Source organism: Oncorhynchus kisutch, linkage group LG1 (assembly GCF_002021735.2).
Source record: "Oncorhynchus kisutch isolate 150728-3 linkage group LG1, Okis_V2, whole genome shotgun sequence".
NCBI classification, from domain to species: domain Eukaryota; kingdom Metazoa; phylum Chordata; class Actinopteri; order Salmoniformes; family Salmonidae; genus Oncorhynchus; species Oncorhynchus kisutch.
In genome coordinates, this window is record NC_034174.2 from 6673158 (window position 1) to 6693868 (window position 20711).

A 20711-nucleotide genomic window follows, 5' to 3' on the forward strand; every position below is an offset into this window, starting at 1 on the left:
CTGGTTAAATAAAGGTGTTCTCAACTGGCCTACCTGGTTAAATAAAGGTGTTCTCAACTAGCCTACCTGGTTAAATAAAGGTGTTCTCAACTAGCCTACCTGGTTAAATAAAGGTGTTCTCAACTAGCCTACCTGGTTAAATAAAGGTGTTCTCAACTAGCCTACCTGGTTAAATAAAGGTGTTCTCAACTAGCCTACCTGGTTAAATAAAGGTGTTCTCAACTAGCCTACCTGGTTAAATAAAGGTGTTCTCAACTAGCCTACCTGGTTAAATAAAGGTGTTCTCAACTAGCCTACCTGGTTAAATAAAGGTGTTCTCAACTAGCCTACCTGGTTAAATAAAGGTGTTCTCAACTAGCCTACCTGGTTAAATAAAGGTGTTCTCAACTAGCCTACCTGGTTAAATAAAGGTGTTCTCAACTAGCCTACCTGGTTAAATAAAGGTGTTCTCAACTAGCCTACCTGGTTAAATAAAGGTGTTCTCAACTAGCCTACCTGGTTAAATAAAGGTGTTCTCAACTAGCCTACCTGGTTAAATAAAGGTGTTCTCAACTAGCCTACCTGGTTAAATAAAGGTAAAATAAAATTTAAAAAAAATAAAAATAATAAGTGTGGTATTTTCAAATGCCAGGCATGTTACAAATCATGTCATTGCTACATTGGCTGGACATACTATAGAGCAAGTTAATAAAGTGTATAAATATTTGGGTGCGTGGGGTGATGATATGCTGAGCTTCACTGTGCATGTAGAGAACTTGATAAGGAAGCACAAGCTGAACATAGGATTTTATTACCGGCATAAGGCCTCAGCCACTACCCTCAGAGCACGTGATTCAGTGTATCATGAAGCCCTCAGGTTCATTACAAATCAGAAACGTCTAACACATCATTGTGATCTCTACAGCGCTGTTGACTGGTCGTCATTGACCTTGCGTAGGCTTAAACACTGGTGTACACTGATTTATAAGGCCATATTGGGTAAAATGCCATTTTATCTCTGTTCTTTTTTTAGTCAGTTCAGTAAATAAATATCAATTATGGTCCCATTCTGATTTACTTCTAACAGAACCAAACATTAGAACAGGTCCTGGTAGAAATAGTTTTAGTTACTAAGCAACGTGGTTCTGGAATTCTCTCCTGAACATTTTAAAATGTGATGATCTAGTTTCGTTGGTGGAGTTTAAACACTTGATTGATGTATATATCATAGAAGAGTGTAATTGTTTTTAGGCCAGCTGTTATTAGTCAAGATGTTTGTGTTTGTAATGTAATATGTAATTGTTGTACTGTATGTGTTTTTAATGTTGTGTTCGTGTGTGTAAGTTGTTTTGTCTGAAACGTTGTTCCTTCTGCTACTATTGGACGAGGTCTCTCTTGGAAAAGAGATGTTATGAGAAAAAACCTGTATAAATATAAGGTTAAATAATATACACACAGTTCATCTACACATTATAAAAACTAAGTGAAACCATTGAAAATTCATTAAAAAAATACAAAACTGAAATATCCCATTTACATCAGTATTCAGACTCTTTACTCAGTACTTTGTTGAAGCACCTCTGGCAGCGATTACAGCCTCGAATGTTCTTGGGTATGACGCTACAAGCTTGCCACACCTGTATTTGGGGAGTTTCTCCCATTCTTCTCTGCAGATCCTCTCAAGCTCTGTCAAGTTGGATGGGGAGCGTCGCTGCACAGCTATTTTCAGGTCTCTCCAGAGATGTTGAATCAGGTTCAAGTCTGGGCTCCGGCTGGGCCACTTAAGGACATTCAGAGACTCCTAAGTTGTCTTGGCTGTGTGCTTAGGGTCGTTGTCCTGTTGGAAGGTGAACCTTCTCCCCAGTCTGAGGTTCTGAATGCTCTGGAGCAGGTTTTCAACAAGGATCTCTCTGTACTTTTCTCCATTCATCTTTCCCTCTATCCTGACTAGTCTCCCAGTCCCTGCTACTGAAAAACATCCCCACAGCATGATGCTGCCACCACCATGCTTCACCTTAGGGATGGTGCCAGGTTTCCTCCAGACGTGACGCTTGGCATTCAGGCCAGAGTTTAATCTTGGTTTCATCAGACCAGAGAATCTTGTTTCTCATGGTCTCAGCGTCTTTAGGTGCCTTTTGGAAAGCTCAAAGCGGGCGGTCATGTGCCTTTTACTGAGGAGTGGCTTCCATCTGGTGCCTCTACATAAAAGGCCTGACTGGTGGAGTTCTGCAGCGATGGTTATCCTTCTGGAAGGTTCTCCCATCTCCACAGAGGAACTGTTAGAGTGACCATCGGGTTCTTGGTCACCTCCCTGACAAAAGCCCTTCTCCCCAGATTGCTCAGTTTGGCCAGGAGGCCACTGTGTTCTTGGGGACCTTCAATGCTGCAGAAATGTTTTGGTACCCTTCCCCAGATCTGTGCCTCGACACAATCCTGTCTCGGAGCTCTACGGACAATTCCTTCGACCTCATGGCTTGATTTTTACTCTGACATGCACTGTCAACTGTGGGACCTTATAAAGACAGGTGTGTGTGCCTTTCCAAATCATGTCCAATCCATTCACCACAGGTAGGCTACAATCAAGTTGTAGAAACATCTCAAGGATGATCAATGGAAACAGGATGCATCTGAGCTCAATTTCGAGTCTCATAGCAAAGGGTCTGAATATTTATGTAAATAAGGTATTTCTGTTTAAAATTTGCAAATGTTTTACTTTATGATTATGGGGAAAGATTGATGAGGAAAAACATGTTTTTAAAAAATCATTTTAGAATAAGGCTGTTACGTAACAAAATGTGTAAAAAGTCAAGGGGTCTGAATACTTTCTGAAGTCTGGTGATGACAACATAAACGTTAAACCCCCCCCCCAAAAAAGTGTTCAAACCTGGCGTGCTGCTCCCTGAGGTACTCCGTGATGATGCTGTCCAGGGCAGGCGGGGAAGGCAGGTGTCTGTCCAGCTGTTTCTTCATGGCAGGACTCTGGCTAAAAGCCCCGTGGTCTGACTTCTGTCTCAGCACACTGGAGGACCGTTTCCCACTACTGCCTCCAAGTCCAGTCCCAGGGCTACAGAGGACCGAGGAGCGCTCCCGCGTGAATAGGATACGCCCCATCTGGGGCGAACCATGGGGAGGTGGGCCGTGAGGGGTACAAGGAGGGAAGGAGGAGGAGGGACGGACCGAGGAAGACGAAGACGATTGGGTCACCGCAGTGAGGCGAGCAGCCACTACCAATCCTCCGTTGACCATGCCCCTTGGGGTTCTGGGTAATACAGCGGACGATGAGACAGGGGGAGGAGCTACAGAGACTGCCTGGTAGAGCGAGGGAGAGGAGGAAAGGGGGATGGAGAGGGAGAGCGGGCCGCAGGGGAGATTAGCCTCCTTGGTGAGGGCTGAGGCGGTATCCTGGAGTCCTTTAGCCACCAGGTGGTTCCTGATGAGCAGCAACAACTCCTTCTCAGGAAAGGAGATACGTGATTGGGCCACAACGTTAGCCCTCTGGAGCCGGGCCAAAGACACATCTGTCCCTATCAACAAGGGTTTACCTGAGGAAAACAGACGCATTATGAAAAGAAAGATCCTGTTGTCCTAGTTGTTTATACTGGCTCCATGTCATCTACAAGACCCTGCTTGGTAAAGTCCCCCCTTATCTCACCTCATTTGCTCACATCGTATATAGACTTGTTTATACTGTATTATTGACTGTATGTTTGTTCTACTCCATGTGTAACTCTGTGTCGTTGTTTGTGTCAAACTCCTATACTTTATCTTGGCCAGGTCGCAGTTGTAAATGAGAACTTGTTCTCAACTAGCCTACCTGGTTAAATAAAGGTGTTTATGTCGGGACGACATCAGTATCGTAATATTTTTCCAACGGCAAAAATATTTTAAAAAACACACAGACCAAACAAATTTTTTATTTTAAAAACCTGCTGTATGTAAAACATTGTGTGCTATAGCTTGGAAAATAAATACTCTGGCTAAAACAATGGTTTGTTTCCAACAATAGGGCTGTTTTCCTAAAGAAGTTAAATTGTGCTTCGTGGCATCGTCCCGACCTAACAATTTCCAATCTCAGATTTATGCTTTTCCATATCGTATTGCTACCTTGTATGAAACTGGCTATGAAAATAAATAGTTTGTCTGTTTTGAAGGTGGTTTTTGGTGATTTGACTTACCCGACACCCTCTCTATGAGCTCGGCAGAGTAACGACAGAAGCGAACGTGTTGGGAGCGTTTGTCCTGCAGCACAGGTTCCTTCATCAGCTGCTGGATGTGTGAGGAGGAGAATAGAGGCAGCTTGGAGATGATCTGGCTGACAGCCCTGGAGCGAGACAGACCAACCAGAGCCTTGCAAGCCAACGCTCGAATCAGATCTGCGTCCGTGATGGGCATCTTGACCGTCAGTAAACCAAGGAGGACCTGGAAGAACAGTTTAGTGACAGAAGTAAACAAAAACAACAAAAAAATAGTTTTTAAAATGTTTGAGGATCAATGTCTTTTACTGCAGTAAGTAACAGAGAAATAAGATGCATTTTACACCCCGTTCCCCGAGACACACGCATACATACACCTACACAGAGGACACGAGTCACAACCCCCTACCTTAATGCCATTGTTGGCCTGGACAACGTTCCACATCTTGGCGAGCACACTCTCCTGTGGGGGGTGATGCAGAAAGCTGCCCATTGAAGTGAGGGTCTGGTCGGGGGCACACACACAGTTGGTGACCACCTGGAGCGCTGACTTCTGGATCTCTGCATCGTTGACAAACACCTCTCCCTCCGCCACCCCCAGGATAATACTCATTCCTGCAGGAGGAACACAGTGAAAGGTAACTTTCTTGTCTAACATAGTATTGAGAACAAAATTATAGTCCAGTCACAGGTTTAAAAAATAGATCAGAAGAAATAGATTGTATAAAACATGTACAGGAAAGAGACTGATCTAGCAGTATAGATATAGAGAATATAGAGCGACTGGTCTAGCAGTATAGATATAGAGAATATAGAGCGACTGGTCTAGCAGTATAGATAGAGAATATAGAGCAACTGATCTAGCAGTATAGATACAGAGAATATAGAGCAACTGATCTAGCAGTATAGATATAGAGAACATAGAGCAACTGATCTAGCAGTATAGATATAGAGAATATAGAGCGACTGGTCTAGTATTATAGATATAGAGCGACTGGTCTAGTATTATAGACATAGAGAAAATAGAGCGACTGGTCTAGAAATATAGGTGGAGAATATAGAGCTACTGATCTAGCAGTATAGATATAGAGAATATAGAGCGACTGGTCTAGTATTATAGATATAGAGCGACTGGTCTAGTATTATAGACATAGAGAAAATAGAGCGACTGGTCTAGAAATATAGGTGGAGAATATAGAGCGACTGGTCTAGTATTATAGATGGAGAATATAGAGCGACTGGTCTAGTATTATAGATATAGAGCGACTGGTCTAGTATTATAGACATAGAGAAAATAGAGCGACTGGTCTAGAAATATAGGTGGAGAATATAGAGCGACTGGTCTAGTATTATAGATGGAGAATATAGAGCGACTGGTCTAGAAATATAGGCGGAGAATATAGAGCGACTGGTCTAGTATTATAGATATAGAGCGACTGGTCTAGTATTATAGACATAGAGAAAATAGAGCGACTGGTCTAGAAATATAGGTGGAGAATATAGAGCGACTGGTCTAGTATTATAGATGGAGAATATAGAGCGACTGGTCTAGAAATATAGGCGGAGAATATAGAGCGACTGGTCTAGTATTATAGATATAGAGCGACTGGTCTAGTATTATAGACATAGAGAAAATAGAGCGACTGGTCTAGAAATATAGGTGGAGAATATAGAGCGACTGGTCTAATATTATAGATGGAGAATATAGAGCGACTGGTCTAGAAATATAGGCGGAGAATATAGAGCGACTGGTCTAGAAATATAGGCGGAGAATATAGAGCGACTGGTCTAGAAATATAGTCGGAGAATATAGAGCGACTGGTCTAGTATTATAGATATAGAGAATATAGAGCGACTGGTCTAGTATTATATATAGAGAATATAGAGCGACTGGTCTAGTATTATATATAGAGAATATAGAGCGACTGGTCTAGTAGTATAGATATAGAGAATATAGAGCGACTGGTCTAGTAGATATAGAGAATATAGAGCGACGGTCTAGTATTATAGATATAGAGAATAGAGCGACTGGTCTAGTATTATAGATATAGAGAATATAGAGCGACTGGTCTAGTAGTATAGATATAGAGAATATAGAGCGACTGGTCTAGTATTATAGATGGAGAATATAGAGCGACTGGTCTAGTAGTATAGATATAGAGAATATAGAGCGACTGGTCTAGTATTATAGATGGAGAATATAGAACTCTTTGCTGTATTCGTTGAGTCATGGACTGTAAATAATAAAAAGTCTCGAATGTACAGCTAAGTTGATACTGCGAGATTTCAAAATGTTTAATGGTTCAAAAAAGGGAACACTTCCTTCCTGGCACGAGGCCTGCCGCCAGCAGCAAGAAACTAATTAAACAAATAGCAATGTTTGGTGATTGACTAGAAACGCCTTGGAGGGTGACCTAGTAGTATAGATAGAGAATCTAGAGAGAGACTGACCTAGTAGTATATAGATAATCTAGAGAGACTGACCTAGTAGTATATAGAGAATCTAGAGAGACTGACCTAGCAGTATAGATATAGAGAATCTAGAGAGACATACCGACAGTGCAGACGGTGGATCCTCCTTCATCCAGCACGTCTACAGTCTCAGCTAGCAGCAGCTGAACTTTAGGTACTACAGTCAGCATAGCCAGGATGTCCAGGGCGAAACGCACCGTATCAGACCTGGTAGACAGAACAGTAAGTAAGACAGTATTATCTCTATGGGGGTACAGCAGTCTTACTGACAAGGGGAGGAGGAGACTGAGCAGGACTTTTATCTCAGATCACTATAGATATAACTGTAACTGCCTTCGAGACCTTGGAGGGAAAATACTTTTTAAATCACAATGTGTGTATAGGTATTATCCAACGTGTACATTTTGTCATGACAACAAAACGACGGCGAGAAACTGGCCGAAGAACAAAGAGATATGTGAAGTCTTCATCAGAAGAATGTGCATGTGTTAAAACCAGGTCAATTAGAGAGACTACAGGTAACCTACCTGCCATAGTAACTCCTCCAGTTAAATCAGGTCAATTAGAGAGACAACAGGTAACCTACCTGCCATAGTAAAATCAGGTCAATTAGAGAGACTACAGGTAACCTACCTGCCATAGTAAAATCAGGTCAATTAGAGAGACTACAGGTAACCTACCTGCCATAGTAAAATCAGGTCAATTAGAGAGACTACAGGTAACCTACCTGCCATAGTAAAATCAGGTCAATTAGAGAGACTACAGGTAACCTACCTGCCATAGTAAAATCAGGTCAATTAGAGAGACTACAGGTAACCTACCTGCCATAGTAAAATCAGGTCAATTAGAGAGACTACAGGTAACCTACCTGCCATAGTAAAATCAGGTCAATTAGAGAGACTACAGGTAACCTACCTGCCATAGTAAAATCAGGTCAATTAGAGAGACTACAGGTAACCTACCTGCCATAGTAAAATCAGGTCAATTAGAGAGACTACAGGTAACCTACCTGCCATAGTAAAATCAGGTCAATTAGAGAGACTACAGGTAACCTACCTGCCATAGTAAAATCAGGTCAATTAGAGAGACTACAGGTAACCTACCTGCCATAGTAAAATCAGGTCAATTAGAGAGACTACAGGTAACCTACCTGCCATAGTAACTCCTCCAGTTAAATCAGGTCAATTAGAGAGACTACAGGTAACCTACCTGCCATAGTAACTCCTTCAGTTAAATCAGGTCAATTAGAGAGACTACAGGTAACCTACCTGCCATAGTAACTCCTTCAGTTAAATCAGGTCAATTAGAGAGACTACAGGTAACCTACCTGCCATAGTAAAATCAGGTCAATTAGAGAGACTACAGGTAACCTACCTGCCATAGTAACTCCTCCAGTTAAATCAGGTCAATTAGAGAGACTACAGGTAACCTACCTGCCATAGTAACTCCTTCAGTTAAATCAGGTCAATTAGAGAGACTACAGGTAACCTACCTGCCATAGTAACTCCTTCAGTTAAATCAGGTCAATTAGAGAGACTACAGGTAACCTACCTGCCATAGTAAAATCAGGTCAATTAGAGAGACTACAGGTAACCTACCTGCCATAGTAACTCCTCCAGTTAAATCAGGTCAATTAGAGAGACTACAGGTAACCTACCTGCCATAGTAACTCCTTCAGTTAAATCAGGTCAATTAGAGAGACTACAGGTAACCTACCTGTCATAGTAAAATCAGGTCAATTAGAGAGACTACTGGTAACCTACCTGCCATAGTAACTCCTCCAGTCACATGCTATGGAGATGAGTTGTAACACGAGGGGAATACAGGAGAGCTTGTGAAACACCTCCACAGGTTCCCAGTGAAGCTGAGTGGGTCCACAGTCTATTAGGAAGTCGATCATGTCCACCACCTGCTCATGACTGTACGAACACGACTGGGGGGGGGGGGGGACACAGACACACAACAAGTCATCAATAAAGTCAAAATCAACCAATTTTCATTTTTCTATTGTGTTATTGATTGTATGTTTGTTTATCCCAGGTGTAACTCTGTGTTGTTATTTGTGTCGACACTTTTGCTTTGTCTTGACCAGGTCGCAGTTGTAAATGAGAATTTGTTAAATAAAAGGTGAAATAAATCAAAAATTTATAAAACCAATCGAGCTAATCAATCAACTGAAATCAATCAATCCGTCTTTGTTATCCATAATCAATTATTAAACTAATCAATACATACATCTTTATCATCCAAAAGTTAAGTAACATATCTTGATCATATCTAAAATGCATGTTAGTTAGTGTGTTCACCTCAGGACATCACTTAAATAGGGAATCTACCTTGTAGTAAGGCTGAGGGTGAACTTGAGCGCCCCCTTCAGTTCTCTGGAGGGACTGTTTGACTTGCTCCACCTTGACAGCCAGGTGGGCCTCGAAGTACCTTCTCAGGCACATACAGGTGTGTTTGGCTGTCTGACGGCTGGAGAACACCTGGTCGTCACTCAACATGGCCCCCTGGTCCTCTGGGTTCAGGATCTCTAATGTACTGATCTAGAGAGAGAGGGGAGGGGATACACAGCACTGGGTGATGGGTCAGAGGGGACAAAAAAACACAGTCCTGACGAGAGAACGTTTTCTTCACAAATTCAACTTAGCGACCGCGCCTTCAGGGCTGTGACGCTACAAAAGGAAAGCAATTTCAAGGTCCTCTGGCATCACAACGGTCTTCTGGAATCAGTAGCCGAGGAACAACATAGAAGCTAGGCAGTGGGAATACTGCAAGGGGGACTACTGGACCTCTACTCTCTCATTCAGAGCCAATCTCCCCCGTCTCTCCCCCTACTCGCCAGGTTAACTGTCCTGATGACTGCAGTAAGAGTCTCTCATTCAGAGCCAATCTCCCCCGTCTCTCCCCCTACTCGCCAGGTTAACTGTCCTGATGACTGCAGTAAGATTCTCTCATTCAGAGCCAATCTCCCCCGTCTCTCCCCCTACTCGCCAGGTTAACTGTCCTGATGACTGCAGTAAGATTCTCTCATTCAGAGCCAATCTCCCCCGTCTCTCCCCCTACTCGCCAGGTTAACTGTCCTGATGACTGCAGTAAGAGTCTCTCATTCAGAGCCAATCTCCCCCCTACTCGCCAGGTCGACTGTCCTGATGACTGCAGTAAGAGTCTCTCATTCAGAGCCAATCTCCCCCATCTCTCCCCCTACTCACCAGGTTAACTGTCCTGATGACTGCAGTAAGAGTCTCTCATTCAGAGCCAATCTCCCCCCTACTCGCCAGGTTGACTGTCCTGATGACTGCAGTAAGAGTCTCTCATTCAGAGCCAATCTCCCCCATCTCTCCCCCTACTCGCCAGGTTGACTGTCCTGATGACTGCAGTAAGAGTCTCTCATTCAGAGCCAATCTCCCCCTACTCGCCAGGTTGACTGTCCTGATGACTGCAGTAAGAGTCTCTCATTCAGAGCTTATCTCCCCCGTCTCCCCCCCTACTCGCCAGGTTGACTGTCCTGATGACTGCAGTAAGAGTCTCTCATTCAGAGCCAATCTCCCCCGTCTCTCCCCCTACTCGCCAGGTTGACTGTCCTGATGACTGCAGTAAGAGTCTCTCATTCAGAGCCAATCTCCCCCGTCTCTCCCCCTACTCGCCAGGTTGACTGTCCTGATGACTGCAGTAAGTTTCTCTCATTCAGAGCCAATCTCCCCCCTACTCGCCAGGTTGACTGTCCTGATGACTGCAGTAAGAGTCTCTCATTCAGAGCCAATCTCCCCCGTCTCTCCCCCTACTCGCCAGGTTGACTGTCCTGATGACTGCAGTAAGAGTCTCTCATTCAGAGCCAATCTCCCCCGTCTCCCCCCCTACTCGCCAGGTTGACTGTCCTGATGACTGCAGTAAGTTTCTCTCATTCAGAGCCAATCTCCCCCCTACTCGCCAGGTTGACTGTCCTGATGACTGCAGTAAGAGTCTCTCATTCAGAGCCAATCTCCCCCGTCTCTCCCCCTACTCGCCAGGTTGACTGTCCTGATGACTGCAGTAAGAGTCTCTCATTCAGAGCCAATCTCCCCCGTCTCTCCCCCTACTCGCCAGGTTGACTGTCCTGATGACTGCAGTAAGAGTCTCTCATTCAGAGCTTATCTCCCCCGTCTCCCCCCCTACTCGCCAGGTTGACTGTCCTGATGACTGCAGTAAGAGTCTCTCATTCAGAGCCAATCTCCCCCGTCTCTCCCCCTACTCGCCAGGTTGACTGTCCTGATGACTGCAGTAAGAGTCTCTCATTCAGAGCCAATCTCCCCCGTCTCTCCCCCTACTCGCCAGGTTGACTGTCCTGATGACTGCAGTAAGTTTCTCTCATTCAGAGCCAATCTCCCCCCTACTCGCCAGGTTGACTGTCCTGATGACTGCAGTAAGAGTCTCTCATTCAGAGCCAATCTCCCCCGTCTCTCCCCCTACTCGCCAGGTTGACTGTCCTGATGACTGCAGTAAGAGTCTCTCATTCAGAGCCAATCTCCCCCCTACTCGCCAGGTTGACTGTCCTGATGACTGCAGTAAGAGTCTCTCATTCAGAGCCAATCTCCCCCGTCTCTCCCCCTACTCGCCAGGTTGACTGTCCTGATGACTGCAGTAAGAGTCTCTCATTCAGAGCCAATCTCCCCCGTCTCTCCCCCTACTCGCCAGGTTGACTGTCCTGATGACTGCAGTAAGTTTCTCTCATTCAGAGCCAATCTCCCCCCTACTCGCCAGGTTGACTGTCCTGATGACTGCAGTAAGATTCTCTCATTCAGAGCCAATCTCCCCCGTCTCTCCCCCTACTCGCCAGGTTGACTGTCCTGATGACTGCAGTAAGATTCTCTCATTTAGAGCCAATCTCCCCCGTCTCTCCCCCTACTCGCCAGGTTGACTGTCCTGATGACTGCAGTAAGATTCTCTCATTCAGAGCCAATCTCCCCCGTCTCTCCCCCTACTCGCCAGGTTGACTGTCCTGATGACTGCAGTAAGATTCTCTCATTTAGAGCCAATCTCCCCCGTCTCTCCCCCTACTCGCCAGGTTGACTGTCCTGATGACTGCAGTAAGAGTCTCTCATTCAGAGCCAATCTCCCCCCTACTCGCCAGGTTGACTGTCCTGATGACTGCAGTAAGATTCTCTCATTCAGAGCCAATCTCCCCCGTCTCTCACCCCTACTCACCAGGTTAACTAGTCTCCTGAGGCCATCCTGGTGGTCAAACAGCTGCAGTATGGCTCTGAATGAGAAGGAGATGGAGAAGAATATGGTGGTGTGGCAGCAGCCCGACGCGTGGGAACACTCCAGGAGCCACAAGGCATAGCCCACCATGTCTGACAGCACACTGTCCGGCAGCATACACACCTGTAGGAGGAAGAGACAGTCAGGTAACAGACACACCTGTAGGAGGAAGAGACAGTCAGGTAACAGACACACCTGTAGGAAGAAGAGATAGTCAGGTAACAGACACACCTGTAGGAAGAAGAGATAGTCAGGTAACAGACACACCTGTAGGAGGGACAGACAGTCAGGTAACAGGTAACAGACACGCCTGTAGGAGGGACAGACAGTCAGGTAACAGGTAACAGACACACCTGTAGGAGGGACAGACAGCCAGGTAAGAGACACACCTGTAGAAGGGACAGACAGCCAGGTAAGAGACACACCTGTAGAAGGGACAGACAGTCAGGTAACAGACACACCTGTAGGAGGAAGAGACAGCCAGGTAACAGACACACCTGTAGGAGGAAGAGACAGCCAGGTAACAGACACACCTGTAGGAGGAAGAGACAGCCAGGTAACAGACACACCTGTAGGAGGAAGAGACAGCCAGGTAACAGACACACCTGTAGGAGGAAGAGACAGTCAGGTAACAGACACACCTGTAGGAGGAAGAGACAGCCAGGTAACAGACACACCTGTAGGAGGGTCAGACAGCCAGGTAACAGACACACCTGTAGAAGGGACAGACAGCCAGGTAAGAGACACACCTGTAGAAGGGACAGACAGTCAGGTAACAGACACACCTGTAGAAGGGACAGACAGCCAGGTAACAGACACACCTGTAGAAGGGACAGACAGCCAGGTAACAGACACACCTGTAGAAGGGACAGACAGTCATGTAACAGACACACCTGTAGAAGGGACAGACAGTCAGGTAACAGACACACCTGTAGGAGGAAGAGACAGTCAGGTAACAGACACACCTGTAGGAAGAAGAGACAGTCAGGTAACAGACACACCTGTAGGAGGAAGAGACAGTCAGGTAACAGACATACCTGTAGGAGGAAGAGACAGTCAGGTAACAGACACACCTGTAGGAGGAAGAGACAGTCAGGTAACAGACACACCTGTAGGAGGAAGAGACAGTCAGGTAACAGACACACCTGTAGGAGGAAGAGACAGCCAGGTAACAGACACACCTGTAGGAGGAAGAGACAGCCAGGTAACAGACACACCTGTAGGAGGAAGAGACAGCCAGGTAACAGACACACCTGTAGGAGGAAGAGACAGTCAGGTAACAGACACACCTGTAGGAGGGACAGACAGCCAGGTAACAGACACACCTGTAGGAGGAAGAGACAGCCAGGTAACAGACACACCTGTAGGAGGGTCAGACAGCCAGGTAACAGACACACCTGTAGAAGGGACAGACAGCCAGGTAAGAGACACACCTGTAGAAGGGACAGACAGTCAGGTAACAGACACACCTGTAGAAGGGACAGACAGCCAGGTAACAGACACACCTGTAGAAGGGACAGACAGCCAGGTAACAGACACACCTGTAGAAGGGACAGACAGTCAGGTAACAGACACACCTGTAGAAGGGACAGACAGTCAGGTAACAGACACACCTGTAGGAGGAAGAGACAGCCAGGTAACAGACACACCTGTAGAAGGGACAGACAGTCATGTAACAGACACACCTGTAGAAGGGACAGACAGTCAGGTAACAGACACACCTGTAGGAGGAAGAGACAGTCAGGTAACAGACACACCTGTAGGAAGAAGAGACAGTCAGGTAACAGACACACCTGTAGGAGGAAGAGACAGTCAGGTAACAGACATACCTGTAGGAGGAAGAGACAGTCAGGTAACAGACACACCTGTAGGAGGAAGAGACAGTCAGGTAACAGACACACCTGTAGGAGGAAGAGACAGTCAGGTAACAGACACGCCTGTAGGAGGAAGAGACAGTCAGGTAACAGACACGCCTGTAGGAGGAAGAGACAGTCAGGTAACAGACACGCCTGTAGGAGGGACAGACAGTCAGGTAACAGGTAACAGACACACCTGTAGGAGGGACAGACAGTCAGGTAACAGACACACCTGTAGAAGGGACAGACAGCCAGGTAACAGACACACCTGTAGAAGGGACAGACAGCCAGGTAACAGACACACCTGTAGAAGGGACAGACAGCCAGGTAAGAGACACACCTGTAGAAGGGACAGACAGTCAGGTAACAGACACACCTGTAGAAGGGACAGACAGCCAGGTAACAGACACACCTGTAGGAGGAAGAGACAGCCAGGTAACAGACACACCTGTAGGAGGGACAGACAGCCAGGTAAAAGACACACCTGTAGAAGGGACAGACAGCCAGGTAACAGACACACCTGTAGAAGGGACAGACAGTCAGGTAACAGACACACCTGTAGGAGGGACAGACAGTCAGGTAACAGACACACCTGTAGAAGGGACAGACAGTCAGGTAACAGACACACCTGTAGGAGGAAGAGACAGCCAGGTAACAGACACACCTGTAGAAGGGACAGACAGTCATGTAACAGACACACCTGTAGAAGGGACAGACAGTCAGGTAACAGACACACCTGTAGGAGGGACAGACAGTCAGGCAACAGACACGCCTGTAGGAGGGAGAGACAGCCAGGTAACAGACACACCTGTAGAAGGGACAGACAGTCAGGTAACAGACACACCTGTAGGAGGAAGAGACAGTCAGGTAACATGTAACAGACACGCCTGTAGGAGGGAGAGACAGCCAAGTAACAGACACACCTGTAGGAGGGAGAGACAGTCAGGTAACAAACACGCCTGTAGGAGGGAGAGACCATGAAGACCAATGAGCTCTCCAAACAGGTCAGGGACAAAGTTGAGGAGAAGTACAGATCAGGGTTGAGTTGTAAAAAAATATCAGAAACGTTGAACATCCCACTGAGCACCATTAAATCTGTTATTAAAAAAATTGAAAGGATATGGCACCACAACAAACCTGTCAAGTGAGGGCCACCCACCAAAACACACAGACCAGGCAATGAGGGCATTAATCAGAGAGGCAACAAAGAGACCAAAGATAACCCTGAAGGAGCTGCAAATCTCCACAGCGGGGATTGGAGTCTCTGTCCATAGGACCACTTTAAGCCGTACACTCCACAGAGCTGGGCTTTATGGAAGAGTGGCCAGAAAAAAGCCACTGTTTACAGAAAGAAAATAAGCAAACATGCTTGGTGTTTGCCAACAGGCATGTGGGAGACTCCCCAAACATGCTTGGTGTTTGCCAACAGGCATGTGGGAGACTCCCCAAACATGCTTGGTGTTTGCCAACAGGCATGTGGGAGACTCCCCAAACATGCTTGGTGTTTGCCAACAGGCATGTGGGAGACTCCCCAAACATGCTTGGTGATTGCCAACAGGCATGTGGAAGACTCCCCAAACATGCTTGGTGTTTGCCAACAGGCATGTGGAAGACTCCCCAAACATGCTTGGTGTTTGCCAACAGGCATGTGGAAGACTCCCCAAACATATAGAAGATGGTACTCTGGACAGGTGAGACAAAAATGTAGGTTTTTGGCCATCAAGGAAAACACTATGTCTGGCGCAAACCCAATAACTCTCATCACCCCGTGAACATCATCCCCACAGTGAAGCGGCTGGTAGCACCATCATGCTGCGGGGGATGTTTTTCCATAGGCAGGAACTGGGAAACTGGTCAGAATTTAAGGAATTAAGGATTTTTTACTGGGAAAATATTGAGGGAAACCTGTTTCAGTCTTCTAGAGATGTGAGACTGGGATGGAGGTTGACCTTCCAGCAGGACAATGACCCTAAGCATACTGCTAAAGCAACACTCGAGTGGTTTAAGGGGAACATTTAAATGTCTTGGAATGACCTAGTCAAAGCCCAGACCTCAATCCAATTGAGAATCTGTGGTATGACTTAAAGATCGCTGTACACCAGCGGAACCCATCTGACTTGAAGGAGCTGGACCAGTTTTGCCTTGAAGAATGGGCAAAAATCCCAGTGGCTAAATGTGCCAAGCTTATAGAGACATACCCCAAGAGACTTGCAGCTGTAATTGCTGCAAAAGGTGGCTCTATTGTAATGATATTATAATCATTTTGCATCTTCAAAGTGGTAGGTATGTTGTGTAAATCAAATGATACAACACCCCCCCCCCCAAAAATAACTATTTTAATTCCAGGTTGTAAGGCAACAAAACAGGAAAAATGCCAAGGGGGGGGTTTGGATACTTTCACAAGACACTGAATATGACTCCTACCCTCTCCATGGCGTCCTGGTTATAAGCTAGGTAGTAGAGACACAGTGACACCCCAGTGGCAGCCATGGAGGGTCTGGGGATTTCCAGCAGCTTCTGCACTCCTCCGTGAGCTATGAAGTCAGCAGCAAACTTCTTGTGCAGGAGCAGGGAGGCGAGGTACTGGCGACAGAGAGAGCAGAGAGGGCGAGAGAGCAAACGACATCCGTTACAACAACATTCAGACACTATCTCTATGAGAGCAGAACCCAGCCGTTCGGGCTTTCAAATGGTCTTATCACAGACACACAGACACAGCTGATCTGCTACTGTCAGGTTATTGAGATACTCATGTTGTGAGTCTCCTAACCCTTCTCTGTTTCCAAGGGAGTTTCTCTGCACCGCCTGTCGCTTTGAGCTTTCAGTCCGTTTCCTTTATTCTCTACAGGTAATGACTAGTAGCTGGCTAAAAAACAACCCTTATTCTCTACAGGTAATAACTAGTAGCTGGCTAAAAAAACAACCCTTATTCTCTACAGGTAATGACTAGTAGCTGGCTAAAAAACAACCCTTATTCTCTACAGGTAATAACTAGTAGCTGGCTAAAAAAACAACCCTTATTCTCTACAGGTAATAACTAGTAGCTGGCTAAAAAACAACCCTTATTCTCTACAGGTAATAACTAGTAGCTGGCTAAAAAAACAACCCTTATTCTCTACAGGTAATAACTAGTAGCTGGCTAAAAAAACAACCCTTATTCTCTACAGGTAATAACTAGTAGCTGGCTAAAAAACAACCCTTATTCTCTACAGGTAATAACTAGTAGCTGGCTAAAAAAACAACCCTTATTCTCTACAGGTAATGACTAGTAGCTGGCTAAAAAAAACAACCCTTATTCTCTACAGGTAAGGACTAGTAGCTGGCTAAAAAACAACCCTTATTCTCTACAGGTAATAACTAGTAGCTGGCTAAAAAACAACCCTTATTCTCTACAGGTAATAACTAGTAGCTGGCTAAAAAAACAACCCTTATTCTCTACAGGTAATGACTAGTAGCTGGCTAAAAAAACAACCCTTATTCTCTACAGGTAATAACTAGTAGCTGGCAAAAAAAAAAAAACCTTATTCTCTACAGGTAATGACTAGTAGCTGGCTAAAAAAACAACCCTTATTCTCTACAGGTAATGACTAGTAGCTGGCTAAAAAAAACAACCCTTATTCTCTACAGGTAATGACTAGTAGCTGGCTAAAAAAACAACCCTTATTCTCTACTCTACAGGTAATAACTAGTAGCTGGCTAAAAAAACAACCCTTATTCTCTACTCTACAGGTAATAACTAGTAGCTGGCTAAAAAACAACCCTTATTCTCTACAGGTAATGACTAGTAGCTGGCTAAAAAAACAACCCTTATTCTCTACTCTACAGGTAATGACTAGCTGGCTAAAAAACAGCCCTTATTCTCTACTCTACAGGTAATGACTAGCTGGCTAAAAAACAGCCCTTATTCTCTACTCTACAGGTAATGACTAGTAGCTGGCTAAAAAAAACAACCCTTATTCTCTACTCTACAGGTAATGACTAGTAGCTGGCCGCCTCTCCTTCCAGTTCTCTGCTGCCAATGACTGGAACGAACTACAAAAATCTCTGAAACTGGAAACACTTATCTCCCTCACTAGCTTTAAGCACCAACTGTCAGAGCAGCTCACAGATTACTGCACCTGTACATAGCCCACCTATAATTTAGCCCAAACAACTACCTCTTTCCCTACTGTATTTTATTTATTTATTTATTTTGCTCCTTTGCACCCCATTATTTTTTATTTCTACTTTGCACATTCTTCCATTGCAAAACTACCATTCCAGTGTTTTACTTGCTATATTGTATTTACTTTGCCACCATGGCCTTTTTTGCCTTTACCTCCCTTCTCACCTCATTTGCTCACATCGTATATAGACTTGTTTATACTGTATTATTGACTGTATGTTTGTTTTACTCCATGTGTAACTCTGTGTCGTTGTATCTGTCGAACTGCTTTGCTTTATCTTGGCCAGGTCGCAATCGTAAATGAGAACTTGTTCTCAACTAGCCTACCTGGTTAAATAAAGGTGTTCTCAACTTGCCTACCTGGTTAAATAAAGGTGTTCTCAACTAGCCTACCTGGTTAAATAAAGGTAAAATAAATAAAAAATACTCTACCGCTACTCTACAGGTAATGTTTAACCATAAACATGTGAAGATCTGGAAAGAGGCACTAATGCTAAATAATGAGATCAGTGATGATGATGATGATGATTACCAGGAGTGAGTCGAAGGTGAGCTGGACATCGTTGGTGTGTTTCAGGTCAATGTAGTGCATAAGAAGCTCTCTGGTGTCCATCTGCATGAACACAGCTAGCAGCTCCAGGGGGGGGGGGGGGGGGGTCAGTGAGAACATAACAGTTGGTTAAAGTCCTCAAAGCACATAAAATAGATTTATTCAAAGCTTATAATGACCAGTTAAGTGACTAACATGTAGAATGGCTTAAAAAAAGTATATAATTTATAAAGTACTTTGTACTTATAAAATATAAAGTATTTATAAAGTATGACCAACACTGGACTTGCCCATGTACCTACAATGCAAATACATGCAAATCAGGGATCAAATTATGGGAAGTGGGACCAATGTTAAGTGGTGATGGGGTCCTTAATATCTGTGTGAGTGAGAGATAAGGGGTCCAGTCCTTACCTCCTGGTAATCTCCTAGGGGTGTGAGGTACTGGAGGATGAGGCGTTGCTCTATAGCAGGGGTGAGGGGGTACAGCCGGTAGTTACCCCCAATGACCCAGGAGCTGATCTCTGACCAGCTACTGTTAGACTGGTCACTACCGGTACAGCAGGACAAGCCTCTCTCTGGATCCATGGAAGGGGTGGTGAAGTGGAGTTTCTGTGTGGATTCAGACGAGAGGTTAATTATCTCTCAAAAAAAAAAAATGCCATTTGATTTGATTTGATTTGCAGCTGTATACAAAGACAATACACAAGACCTGGTACAACAACAGGGTGCGAGTCTGAAAAAGCCCTGGTCAGAAATATTGGAAAAGTTATTTCAGACACAGCCTGGTGGATCTCACCTGTTTGACTTTCCTTCCATTCTCCCTGGCTGTTCTCTTCCTCCCCAGTCCTCCTCCAGACTCCTGCCCCCTGGTTTCAGGCTCTCCCAGGCTGGTCTCGGGGCCTGGGCCTGGACCTGGCTGGTACAGGGGGTCTGGAATGGGCTTCACCGATACACAGCTGCTGGTCTTCTGGGCCTTACCCAAGTGGAACGACGGCTTGGGCCTGGACCACGCAGGCCTGCTACAACTACTACTACTACTACTACATGTTGTCTCTCTTCCTCTCTCTTTTTTCTTCTTCTCCTCTTCCTCCTCCTCATCTTCCTCCATGTTATCCGTTGCTGTATTCTGAGATGTGCTGTCCTCTTCCTCATCGGTGTCTCTGTCTGTAGGTTCCTCTGCTACAGACTGGAGGGACTGAGATGCCTTCTTTGGACTGGGGTGTTTTAAGGCCTGGCGACTCTTTGAGTCTTTATCCTGCAGCTCACGCAGCCGCATCAGCATTAGTGGCACCTGAGACACCAAGGATTACATTGAAGCCTCGTCTATGAACAGCATCTCAAACATCAACATCAACAACATCTCAAACATCAACAACAACATCTCAAACATCAACAACAACATCTCAAACAACAACATCTCAATCATCAACAACATCTCAATCATCAACAACATCTCAATCATCAACAATAAAAACATCAACAACATCTCAATCATCAACAACAAAAACATCAACAACATCTCAATCATCAACAACATCAACAACAACAAAAGCATCAACAACATCTCAAACATCAACAACAACAAAAAACATCAACAACAACAACGTGTGCCTGTGTACACTAACCAGTTTAGAGTTGTCATCCCTGTAGTTGGTAGCTATCTCCTGGTTCTCCATCGCTCTGGCCAGTAGCCCTGTAGCATAGATACACAGAGGCTGCTCTGCCTCCTGGGCCCATTTAAACAGCTTCTCAACCAGACCCTCCTGTTTCAACACACACAGACAGTTAGTCTAGAGAACACATCCACAGCAGTTCAAAACAGGGCTGTACAACATTCACAAGGGGACTGTGTCCGTGTAGGAAAAAACTACTTGTTTCCATAATGGATTCAATTAGATTTCTAACTATGATTTTTAGATACAAATGACAGCAGCGCTCCTTCTAGATTAGCCCCCCCAAAATAATATTATGACCGGGGGGGGGGCAATGGAGCTAGTCAAGGATGCTAGGAGATTGACAATAACAGCACCTCCTCCTGTAACACCACAGCTGTCTGAATGACAGTACCTCCTCCTGTAACACCACAGCTGTCTGAATGACAGTACAGTACCTCCTCCTGTAACACCACAGCTGTCTGAATGACAGCACCTCCTCCTGTAACACCACAGCTGTCTGAATGACAGTACCTCCTCCTGTAACACCACAGCTGTCTGAATGACAGTACAGTACCTCCTCCTGTAACACCACAGCTG

General features: G+C 45.2%; 1 protein-coding gene across 1 annotated transcript in view; it reads right to left on the reverse strand.

The window, feature by feature from the left end:
- Positions 1 to 20711, reverse strand: part of LOC109882358 (DDB1- and CUL4-associated factor 1) — a 42516-nt gene that overhangs the window by 18942 nt on the left and 2863 nt on the right. Inside the window, exons 5-16 of the mRNA XM_031802595.1 lie at positions 20085 to 20222; positions 19256 to 19750; positions 18871 to 19068; positions 18439 to 18540; positions 16166 to 16324; positions 11829 to 12008; positions 8981 to 9190; positions 8408 to 8577; positions 6727 to 6851; positions 4582 to 4787; positions 4155 to 4398; positions 2864 to 3521 (exon numbers count right to left, since the gene is read on the reverse strand). Coding sequence (XP_031658455.1) covers positions 2864 to 3521; positions 4155 to 4398; positions 4582 to 4787; positions 6727 to 6851; positions 8408 to 8577; positions 8981 to 9190; positions 11829 to 12008; positions 16166 to 16324; positions 18439 to 18540; positions 18871 to 19068; positions 19256 to 19750; positions 20085 to 20222 — 2885 coding nt within the window. The remainder of the gene's footprint in view (positions 1 to 2863; positions 3522 to 4154; positions 4399 to 4581; positions 4788 to 6726; positions 6852 to 8407; positions 8578 to 8980; positions 9191 to 11828; positions 12009 to 16165; positions 16325 to 18438; positions 18541 to 18870; positions 19069 to 19255; positions 19751 to 20084; positions 20223 to 20711) is intronic.